This window comes from Rattus norvegicus, chromosome 1 (genome assembly GCF_021556685.1).
Source record: "Rattus norvegicus strain SHRSP/BbbUtx chromosome 1, alternate assembly SHRSP_T2T, whole genome shotgun sequence".
In the NCBI taxonomy this organism is placed as follows: Eukaryota; Metazoa; Chordata; class Mammalia; order Rodentia; family Muridae; genus Rattus; species Rattus norvegicus.
In genome coordinates, this window is record NC_141534.1 from 200,671,279 (window position 1) to 200,683,386 (window position 12,108).

Genomic DNA, 12,108 nt, shown 5'->3' on the forward strand with positions numbered 1-12,108 from the left:
GCTGGGTGTTTTTTTGTTTGTTTCGTTTTTTTTTTTTTTAAAGATTTATTTATTTACTGTCTTTGTGGGTACACTGTTGCTATCTTCAGACACACCAGAACAGGGTATTAGATCCCTGTTACAGATGGTTGTGAGCTACCATGTGGTTGCTGGAAATTGAACTCAGGACCTCTGGAAGAGCAGTCAGTATTTATTCTTAACCCCTGAACCATCTCTCCAGCCCTATTTCTCACTTTTTAAACCATACCTGTAAGTTGTAGAATAGATTGTTTTTCTTTATAAGGTAAGATCTCGTTGTGTATTCCAGACTGGCTTGGTGCATACTGTGTACGGTGACCTAGAACTTGTGAATAGTGATCCTTCTACTCTAGCTTTCTGAGTGCTGGCTTTGTTAGGCATATGCTATCACTCTCAGCTAGATTAAGTTTTTACAAATAAATAATAAATAAGTAATATATTTTTGACTTCTAAACCCAAATTGTTTATGTCACTGTATTCAATGCTTATTATTCTGTAAAATTGCAAGAAAAGTTTTTTTTTATTTTTTTTATTTTTTTTTCTTTTTTTTCAGAGCTGGGGACCGAACCCAGGGCCTTGCGCTCGCTAGGCAAGCGCTCTACCGCTGAGCTAAATCCCCAACCCTGAAAAGTTTTTTTTTAAATATTTACTTTGAATTTCTTTACAATTCAGTAAACAGTTTATAGACTACTTTAGTAAGTCCCTGGACCATGATTTTTCAGTAGGATTGTGTTGTTAGTCTCCAAAATATTTCATTCTTTTTTTTTTTTTAAAACACTAACAAACCTCCTTAATTCTCAGTCTAGAATAGCTTAATGATCTAATTAATCACCCCAACTCTATGATGAAGATTCAGGGACTTGTACATATCAGGTAAGTGGTCTGTCACTGAGCTACATCTATAGCCTTAAAAGCTCCTTATTGTGAACGTTTTTCACACATACACATAGAGGCCAGGACAATGAGTTCTCATGTGTCCATAACCTCATCATCAACACATGGCCGACACTGTTTGATTTCTTGTTTTTATACCTATTCCTTGAGGATTATTTAAAGACATATGCTGTGAATATTTCAGTGCTGATTTTCCTCTGCCACTGAACTATCCCAATGACAGCAGACTTGTGCCTCTGTGTCTACATCTTATAACTGGTCATCAGGTCAGAGGATGGATAACATTCTATTATATTACTTGGTACTTTTAATTCATGGTAGTATGCTTTGTGGACATATGGCAACATTAGAGACAGAGATCAGGTCTGCTATGTAGTAACAAATTAAATATTAGTTATGTTTTAAAATTTGAGCTTAACTATTCCATATTACAGTGGAAATGGAAATTTTATTTCTCATCATCTTTGGAAATAAGATATTTGCAAAATAAATTCACTTGTTTTCAAAAGTGAGTTTGATACAGAACAGGCTTTGCAAATAGTGTAGTACTCTGCTAGAGAGCGCATATTTAGCTGCCTTTTATTTTTACAAGTGAGACGTTTTTGTCTCTAACAGATTGGTAGGGTCTGCTTACTAATCATATGAGCAATCATTTCATGCTTTCCTTTAAAGCATGGTCATCTGTAGGCTCTGAAATTCCTACACATACCATTTAGATAGACTCACTCTTTTTCACTTTGCTGAATAAAAATGAAAGGCTTTTTAATTGTTATTAACGTAGCACGTTTTTGTTTTGTTTTGTTTGCTTTTTGTTTTTTTGAGATGGGCAAGGTCTCACTATGTAACTCTGGCTATCCTGGAACTGACCAGGTAGGCCAGGCTAGTCTTAACTCCCAGAGGTCTGCCTGCCTCTGCCTCCTGAGTGTTGAATCTTTTTTTTTTTTTTCTCTAAAATCTGGACTAGTATACATTAGTCTAAAGTCAGGCTGTTTATACCCCCCCCCCCATACTCTCCAATTTAGGTGCTGAATTTAGTGTATTTAAAAAAAAATCTAGGTTTTGCTTACTTGTTCAGCTTTTTAGACATAGTTCTCAATCTAAAAAAGAAAATATGAAGTGTGTGTCACTAAGTTTTTTGTTTGTTTGTTTTTTGTTTTTCTCAAAATGTCTTAGGTATTGCCTATTGGTAGTTTCAGAGGGATTGCTCAGCAAGAAACACAGGCAGATTAATAGTTCAAGTTTTGGATAGTGGGAATAGGCCATTGAATGTGTGTGCTTGGATATAGAAGGCCTGGATTCAGATTCTGACTGTACCAGTTAGTGATTTTTTTTTTTTTAAAGGATAGTCACCATGCTTTGTCTCCAGTCTTGAAAATTGGATATAATAATAGTTCTGAGGAGTGAATTGGTTAATATATGTAAAATGCTTTATATAATGCTTAGCAATATTAGCTGTTAGTGTTTACTTGTTGAACAGGGTGACTTTGGCAGAATTGTGACAGACAAAGTTGGCCTAGTTGTTCACCCACTTATAATGCTTGGAACAAACATTGCTTTCAGTCTGTTGCTCTTTTGCACTCTTCTGCATGATACTCTTTGTTGTCTCTGCAATGGAAGGAAAAAAAAACTTCATTCTGCTTTTATTACCACACTATAGGAATCATGAGGAAAATGATCTAGTCTAGTTTACAATATTAAGTAAGAAATGTTAAATAACTTGTTTTGAGATGGGAGGTCTCACTGTGTAACCGTGTTTGGCATGGAGCTTGCTTTGTATACCAGGCTGGCCTTGACCTCATAGAGGTCTGCCTGTTTCTGCCTGAGTGCTGGGTTTAAAGATACGTGTCATTCTACCTAGTCTAAATTATGTGTTTTGATGCAATTATAGTTCAAATAACTTTTATATTTCCAATTGAATTTGATTTGAGGGATTTGCCAATCTGAATTGGCATTGCCTTGGAGTATTTTAGCTGTTTGCTTCTGCCACCTTTTACAGCCTTGTTTCACATTATACTTTGTGTTAAGGTTTGGGTACTACCTCCTTGCCCTGTCAAACAGGAAGCCCCCTTAGCATCTGATAAAAAGCTGCTATTAGTGAGCTAGATATACTTTCCGCTGGCCTTCTTAAGGGTGCTTTGTAACTTGGGAATCTGTTTGCAGTCTCTTTAAGAGAATAGAATAATGAAAAAGGTTTTGAACATGTTAAGCCTGTCATACTTCTTAGGAAAGTTGCCTTATTCTTTTATGATTCTCAAGATGGAAGCCAGGATTTCAGGCATGCTATATTGAACTCCCCAGCCCTCTTTTATATTTAAATGATGGATTGAGAATGTACTCTCAAGATTAATTGGCCCATTTTTATGCATATCTAAGAAGACTAATTTTTCAACTAGTTATATCTGTCCACTATTTCTGAGTTATAAGATGATTAGTTTTGTTTGAGATTGTAATTTGAAGTGCATGACTCAAGTTATGGTAAAATTGACTTTACTATATAGTTGAAGGATATATATGTAGTATTTCTTGCCTCCTTTCTCTCACTATTTAGCAACGGAAATTCTTAGAGAAAGTTAATTTTGTATTTAAAGAGATAAAGTTAGTAAGTAAATAGAATTCCTGAAATGACTAGAAGATGGATGAAAAGAAATGTCACTATTGTTATATGCTAAAGTAGATAAAATGGTAAATAACTCTCTTCTAGGTATTTTCATTCTTCTCAGTGGATTGTTAGTTCCTGTTTAATTTAAGAGGGGAAACCTGTCAGAATTCCATTATGTTTTCTTCCATAGTTAATACATATTTACCAGATTGAAATAGCAAATTTTAGAGGGGCTGGGAAGAACACTGAGTGGTTAAGACACTGCTTTTGCAGAGAACAGGAGTTGTTTGTGTTCCTGGTACTCAGATTAGCTTATTTTATGGGTGATGTAATTCTAGTTTCAGGGGATCTAATACTTTTGGACCCAAGGGCACCAGCACTCACCATGTATACATGTATAATTAAAACATTTGAAAGAAAGGACAGGTTTATTTGGAATGAAGATAGATATTCTTAACTGTAGTATAGGTAATTGCCTCAGTTAAATAATGCCATAGTGCCAGTGTGGCTGGTGCCACTCTGATAGCCGTTACTTAACTTGAATTTATTGTGTCTTACTTTTCACACACTCTTAAGAGGATTTTAGCAGGTTTGTTCAGTTTAGTGTTTGATAACAGGTGTCTCTGCAATAGATAACAGTGACTTCTGTAGAGGATGTATGTAGTATTTTCTGAAGATATTTAGTTGACTGGGACTATAGCTCAGAGTTACTTGCCAGCACATGCAAATCCGTGGGCTTTATTCCTTAGTACCACTACCAAAAAATAATGATTGCAAAAAAAAAAAAAAAGGTACTTATGCTCTTTACGTACCACTATCCAACTATGGGTTGTCATAGTAGTCCAGGCTGCTCAGATTTTGAATACAGAAGTCTGGTGTAGAATGACATACTTTCAGGTAGTAAGGAATGGAACAAATACTTATTGAACAGTTTATTAGTCTTATAGTCTAGTGCTTTTAAACTGTTAATAGTTAAACTGATGCTTAGAAACATGAATTTCTGATGAAGAATTCAGTTTTGGATATGTTAAGTTTGAGACATATACTAAATAGTTGAATAGATGTTCTGTAGGCAGCTGGATTCGTTAATCTGAACTTGAGTAGAATTTGGGAGTCATCAGCATATAGGTAGTATTTAAAACCCACAGCCTGGGGACGGTGAGCCGGTCTAGCAGGTACAAGTATTGGCTGCCAAAGCTGATGACCAGAATTTGATTCCTGTAACACACATAAGTGGAAAGAGAGAACTGACTCCTGAAAGCTCTCCTCTGACCTACAGGTGTACTGTTGAATGTACTGTGCGCATGTATGCATACATATAAATAAATAAAACAAATGCAATAAAAAATAAAACCCACAGATCTATTGAAATTGCTAAGAGATTGAGCTGGTGGTTTGAGAAGTGTTGACCAAAGAACTCTTGGTGCTTGAAATCAGAAATAAAATCCAACAAAGAAAGATTAAGGGAGGATGGCTAATGAGAAATAGAGAAAGCCAAAGGCAGTTTTTGAAGTCTAGTAAGAGCAGTATATTTAGTTGTGGATCACAGGACCAGAAGGCTCTAGACTGGCTATTGGACAGATTGTATGGTTATTGTATTTTTCCTGTAAGTTATTTATAGTCCAAATATCTAAATAGCAGGAAAGAAATGTTTTATAATTTTATTATACAAATTATATTATAAATTACATTGTACTTATGCAATACATGCTCGTTTATTCTTGGGACACTGTCTATGCAGCCCAGGCTGGCCTGGAAGATTTCAGGCATGTGTCTACACACCTGGTCAATATTTGTTTGTTTTTATAAGTTAAAATTTATTATGTGTGTGGAAGTTTGCCTGTGTACATTTGTTTGTTCGCCACTGTGTGAGTGCTGCCTGTGAAGACTTGAAGAGAATGTTGAATCCTGGAACTGGCATTATAGATAGTTGACCATGTGAGTGTTGTGAATGCACCCTATCCTCTGGAAGAGCAGTCGTGCTTTTGATTGCTGAGCCTTCTCTCCAGCTCATTGGGGGTAGAATGGGTGAATGACATGGTAAGGATCATGATTTTCAGTGGAACACTCTAGATGTTTGCTGATACCTACGTAACAGTTGTGGTAAGATTTAAGGGGAAATCAAGTGTAGGTAGCTTTTGCCAGTTTATAATCTGGCTAGCTGGATAGGAATTTATCTCAAAAGTATCAAACATGAACCTTAGTCTAAAACCTCAGGTAGAACTTCATTTGTTTTGTTTAAATCAACTTGATTTGAACTTTGAAATCTCTTGGCTGGAAATTCAACTTCAATTATCCTTGGGGGCTTCTAGTTCTTAAGTTTGTTGTTGAGAACTTTGGCATTCTTCATTTTAATCTCTCTAAAGTGTTGTCTTTCGTTATATGCCATAGGGTTCCTTCTGGTTTCTCTAGCTCTGCTCTCTGGCTCAGCTTTACTTACTTACTTACTTACTTACTTACTTATTTATTTATTTATTTATTTATTTATAAAATAGTGCTGGGTACTAGAAATTAAATGGAACATGACAGGTATGTGTTATATGCTCAGCTATGCTCCCAGCCATTGTTTTTTTTTAAGACACAGTTTGTCTGTAGCTCGGGTTGGCTTTGTGCTTGTTGTCATTCTGTCTTTTGATTCCAACTGCTGTGATTACAGACATGCTCTGTCTTGCTTTAAAAAAAAATAAAACAACAAACTTAATACTGTCCTGTAAGGACTTTTCGTCAAGGTCTTGTTACTTCTTAGTTACACCCATGGAGTTGATTTTACTCTATAATTTCTTCTGAGACTGTTCAGAATCTTCACTGTTGGTTTTTTTCCAGGTCATTCAATGTGATGTGATTTGTATTTTGTTGGTCTTATAAAATACAGCGTGCTGGTTGTCTTGTCTCTAAAATCCCTGAGATGGGGTTTCAGAAACCTTTGCTGACCTGTTTGAAGATTGGTGGGAGTGAATGATGGAAAAAAAAAAAACCTTTGAATTGATGTTTCAGAAATTAATCCTAAGAGGAAATGCAATAAGTTCATATCAGTAAAAGTTTGGTTGTTTGAAAGGTCCTTGGAGTGCTCAGAGAACATCCTTTGATGAGAGGTAACTCAGTTTTAAGGATGAGCATATCTAAGGCAATGAATTCGTATCTGCATCTTTGGTAGTGATGACATATCTATAAGTTGAGGGTATGTGTAGTGTGTTTAGAAGTGAATGAGTAGGCTTGTGTGCTACAGGAGGGAGCTGAGAGCTTATATTGCTAGAGAAAACTTAAGACTAGAGGGTTGCTGTGGTAACAGACAGCTGGATGTATTTAGAAAACAAAGATACTTAGGGAGGCTATTATAATAGTAGTTCTGACCTGGACTGAGGAAGACGATTGATGCCAGTGGGGTAGAAGCAAATAACTGAACAGATAGAAACCTTTGGAAGAAAATTTTGACAGAAGACAGAATTCAAGGTGATTCTGAGATTCTCAGCTGGGTATAGGAGTATGAATGGTGTCGTTTGTGGAAACTGAAGAAGTCAGGATAGGAGTTTCTTGTTAGAGGAAGATAAAAGGTTTAATGGGGGAGGATTTGATAAGTTTTCTGAGGCCTAGAATGGGATTAGATTTGTAGTTAGGGAATTTTCCATGTCAGCAGGATACTGCTGTAGCACCACTGTTTTTCCTTATGATTATTGTAAGAAAGACAGTGAAAGAAGACAAGAAAATAGAAATTGGGGATTTTGACCTAAGAGTAAAGCAGTGCTTTCAGGTTTATTTTTTAATTATTATTATATAATTCAGAACCACTTCATAATATTTTAAGAGAATCTAACATTTGTGTGTCGAATGCCCCCTTTTTAGTTTTCTGTAGTCATCTAAGATGCCCTGTGAGCATTTGTAAATCTCCACAGCTTTATATTAATAATTATATACATATAGCTAGTTAATTTTATGTTAAGAAGGTTAAAAGAGCTGGGTAGTGGTGGCACACAACTTTATTCCTAGCTCTCAGGAGTCAGAGGCAGGCAGATCTCTCTGAGTTGAGAGGTCTACAGAGGGAGTTCCAGGACAGCCAGGGCTACTCAGAGAAAGTGTCTTGAAAAACCAGAACAAACAAAAAAGTAAGTTAAAAAAAACCTTTAATACTGCTGTCATTAATTCTTCTTTTGAATAGTTTCTTATTTGAAACTACTGGCAACTGAGATTCTCTGTTTCTTAAAGAGTTTGTACTTGATGAGGATTATTCACATGTGATTTTTCTTTGTTTGCCTATTTTGTTTTCACTTTTGTTTTTGTTTTCTTTTTCTTTTTTTTTTCTTTTCTTTTTTTCGGAGCTGGGGACCGAACCCAGGGCCTTGCGCTTGCTAGGCAAGTGCTCTACCACTGAGCTAAATACCCAACCCTGTTTTTGTTTTCTTTATACTGATGCAGGTGACCAAACCTGGAGCTTTTGGGCATGCCAGGCTAGCACTTCACCACTGAGCTACACTGCCATCCCATTCCATAAGGTTTTTAATAGAGGGTCTGGATTGGTAGTATATAGTACCTGTTGTTTTGAGGCATAAATTAAATGTGGCTTTTTTTCTTAAATTTGACTTTTGTTTCTTAAGTGTTTAGTAATACTTCATAAATAAAGCTTACATAATTAAACAGGCTAATATATTTAAAATTATTTTAGGTGCAAGTGTTTTGCCTGAAAAAATATGTATGTATGTATGTATGTATGTATGTATGTATGTATGTATGTATGTATACCAGCTGGGAAGTGAAACTGAGTCTTCTGTAAGAGCACCAAGTGCTTTTAAACAGTAAACTATCTCTCCAGGCCAAATAAAGACTAAAGAAAAATGGACATAATTGCGTCTCTTTAAGATAAATGCTACTTGATTCAAGTGCAACACATACAGTTTTGTGGATAAATAAATCCAGGAGCTAAAAAAAATTTCAAAAACCTGTGTTATACAGATTTTATTGTATCAGTTAATTGAAATATGAGTCCTTGGATAGAATTTGAAGTCCTAGATTGCATAAGAATTAGGATTATTAAGTTAAATGACTTATCTGTAACATGTTAGCATGATATTTATTCACAGTTCTTTTTCAAAATGAAGCACTAGGTCTTAAGAGCTGGGGGCTGGATAGATGGCTCAGTGGTTTAGAGCACTTGATTTGGTTTCCAGCTTTCAGCCATCTGTAATACCTCTTCTGGCCTCTGTAGGAACCTGCACTTATGCACACACACACACACACACACACACACACACACACAGAGACACATAAACATGCACAGTAAAAAAAAAAACACAACTGTTAAAAAAATACCCTCTCAGAACTAGTTGCCTTGAAAATAATTTTGTATACCTCATAAGATGTTGTGACAAATCAGGAAGAAAAAAGACAGTGTTAATTCTTAAGAATGTAAAATCACACATTGTCCTTACTTTGATTTACTTATTGGCACAGATAAAAATGGCTCAGTCAGATGAGCTTCTCTAGTGGAGTATAGCTTTCAGTTAATAAAACCTAGTATCTTGTTGAGTTTTAACTCCCCAGAATATGTATTTTTATAGAAAATAGTTTAGTGTGCTTCTCTTGTCTTCTTTGAATTTCAGTTTAGAATTGCAGTTACTTATATTTTCAGAATGGGCAGGAAAATTCTTCATTTATGATAGTCATAATGATAATTACATAGTGCTGAAATTGAACTTAGGGCCTTGCATGTGGGTAACATGCTTTCTTCTGACCTCTGCCTCCAAACCAGTCTTGATATTATTATTTTGCATTCTATTACATTAAAAAATTAATTTTGTGTGCTTGTGTGAGTTATGTGCCTTGGCAAGTATGGCAAGGCCAGAGGACAACTTGTAGGAGTCAGTTCTTTCCATCTAGTATGTGGATCCTAGGAATAAACTCAGGTTATCAGACTTGGCAGCAGACATTTTGCTCCAATATGGTTGTGTCAGTGGCAGTTACGTGTTTTTGTCAGCCTTGAAAATTTAAATATGTTATGACCGTGTACTGGGTCCATGGAGATTACCTAAAGTTAGGTTACATCACTGTTAGCTGAGCATGCAGTACAAACACATACAAACATGAATCAAAGCGAACCTGGATTTTTAATGTAAACATTTTAAATGAAATAATGAAATTGCTTTAGTATATGTTTATTATGACATTTGTTCTTGTTAATGGTATCTTTGTGCATGCTCATTATAATTTCAAATACCATAAATAAGAAATTTGTTTATATTTTATTTCTGAAATACTAAAGGACCTGCTTAATGAATATGAATATTGCCATTAAATTTCTGTTGTCCACTTTATGTGTGCTTGTATGATTTTAGTTCCCTGCTATTGAACACACTTTCAGATCACTATTAGATTGTGTATAGTGTATACAAAGTAAAATTTTAAAATGTAAGTAAGGGACTGGAAGGATGCCTCAGTGGTAAAGCATTTGTTTTGTAAGCACAGGACCTGAGTTTGATTCCTATTCTCAAGTTAAAAGGCAGTACATTGTGTTCTTGGAACTCCAGTGCTGGGGAGGCTGAGCAGGAGGATCCCTAGGGCTCACTGACCGGCCAGTTTAGCCTAATTGGTGAGCTCCAGCCAGTAAGAGCCTGTCTCAAAGGAGGTGTCTGGCATTCCTGAGGATCGTACTAGAGGTTGTCATCTGCCTGCCATGTGTACATTTGCACCTGGGCACACACACATATTCATTCATATTCTCTCATTCATATTCTCTCTCTCTCTCTCTCTCTCTCTCTCTCTCTCTCTCTCTCTCTCTCTCTCTCTCTTTCCAAACAAGATCATTTAAATTGCTTGGTTTTGAAAGAAGTGGGAATAACCCAAATAAATGTGATTACAACAGAAAAAGATTTCAAAGTAAATTGTAAGTAATAATTTTATTTTGTTTTGTTTTTATTTATTTGGATCATCTCACCTTTTCCTTTACAGTAGTACAGATTCAAATTGACTCAGCACTGCTCAGACTTAGAATAATAGTGTTGGTTGTATTGGTATGTGGCTACAACCACTGGCATTTAGGAAGCTGAGACAGAGGAACTACAAGTTTGAGGCTGGTCTGGGCTACATGTAGAGACTCTAGCTCCAAAAAAATAAGGGACCATGCATACACATGAGAATGTGCCTGTGCACACATACAACACATTATATAGGAAAATTTCTCATGTTTAATTTGGCTGATCAGCCCAATAAATTAGCTGTTTTTATTGCGTTGTTAAAGTAAAATTCTAAATAGTATGTTATTAAAATAAGTATAATTAAAATAGAATGGATTAAAGTTAAGGCTTTCTAAAAATACTTTTGAATATAGAAGGCTATAAGTGAAATTCAGTTTTGGTCTCCTTTACAGGAATAGCTATTCACAGTCAGACAGAACCACTTACACGTTTTGCAGTATCTTCCGAGGAAGTCAGAATCTGAGCCAGCATGAAGATTGAATCTTGTCTTTGGTCTGATTTACCTTTATTGTAACCATGTGCAAGGTGGAGGTTATAGCATGGAAACTAAAATCTTAGTAAGTGTGATTTTTTTTTTTTAAATTTTAGCTATCTAAAAGTATCCTTTCTATGGTGAAGTTGTCCTCTTAACAAAGCTCACTGTGTATGTGGGATGTAGGAACAGAATACACTTATAGAGTGATTTGGCTTTCCAGGTTTAGAAAGAAGAAGAAATACCCTATCACTCTGCCTAGGAACCTTTTCTCTTTTCCTGGTTAAAATAGGTCATGGGGAGGTACTAAATTTAGAACAATTGAAAAATTGAGAGGTTGTTTAGTGTTCTAATTTAAGTCATTAAAATATCATTAAGTTGCCCTATAAACTGCTTCACTTATGAACTAGTTGTCATTAAATAGTAAAATCTTCCTTGATTTGTAGTGTTAGTAAATCCCATATAGAGCTCTGGGAATATTTATTGACTTATTTTTATTGACTTGTCTCTTATGTAACTTGCTAGCTTCAATCTCAAGATCCTCCTGCTTCAGCCTCCTAGGTGCTAGGCTTACAGGCGTGTTCCAGCCCTCCCAACTTCTAAGACTTTTTAGATAGCAAGAATGTTTTTAATATAAATAAAATTTTTAGTATATACTAATTTTTCAGATAACAAATATGAGCATTTAGAAATAGGTTGGCATGATTATGCTAATAGTTTTCTTAGAGATGGTCTGTCCATTTGAATTTCCTGAGAGTATAAGTAATGTAGGATTTTTTTTAAATGTTCCAAAAGTAATTAGATTTTGAGGATACAGAATATCAGAACTATTTCTAGTTTATCGGGTGAATTTGTTAATTGTGATTAGTGCTCATCAGCATCTTTTCTGTGTGTGATAATCCAACAGTAAATAACTAGCACTTTCAAGCTGTTTTCCTCTCTTAGCAAGGATAATTAGGACGGACTTTGGTCTTCTAAATTCATGGATTAGACATACTACCAATAGTACAATCTGCATTGTTTGTAATTCATGAGAGGTTATATGTTTAAGGTTCTATTTGGTTTGTGTTTTTTCTCTTGCCTACAAGTCTTTTTAACTTTTCCTAAACTAATGGTGACAGCTGAGCTGAAATTGAGTAATTTCTATTAGTGACTAATCTATT

The 12,108-nt window shown here is 35.4% G+C and overlaps 1 protein-coding gene across 6 annotated transcripts in view; it reads left to right on the top strand.

Annotated features, from left to right (window-relative positions):
- Zranb1 (zinc finger RANBP2-type containing 1) overlaps positions 1-12,108 on the top strand; it is a 56,258-nt gene that overhangs the window by 4,211 nt on the left and 39,939 nt on the right. Inside the window, exons 1-2 of one of the 6 annotated variants that reach the window (XM_087621366.1) lie at positions 10,320-10,382; positions 10,866-11,030. In XM_087621366.1, the coding sequence (XP_087477492.1) occupies positions 10,990-11,030 (41 nt within the window). In that variant the 5' untranslated portion in view covers positions 10,320-10,382; positions 10,866-10,989. 6 annotated transcript variants of the gene reach the window in all.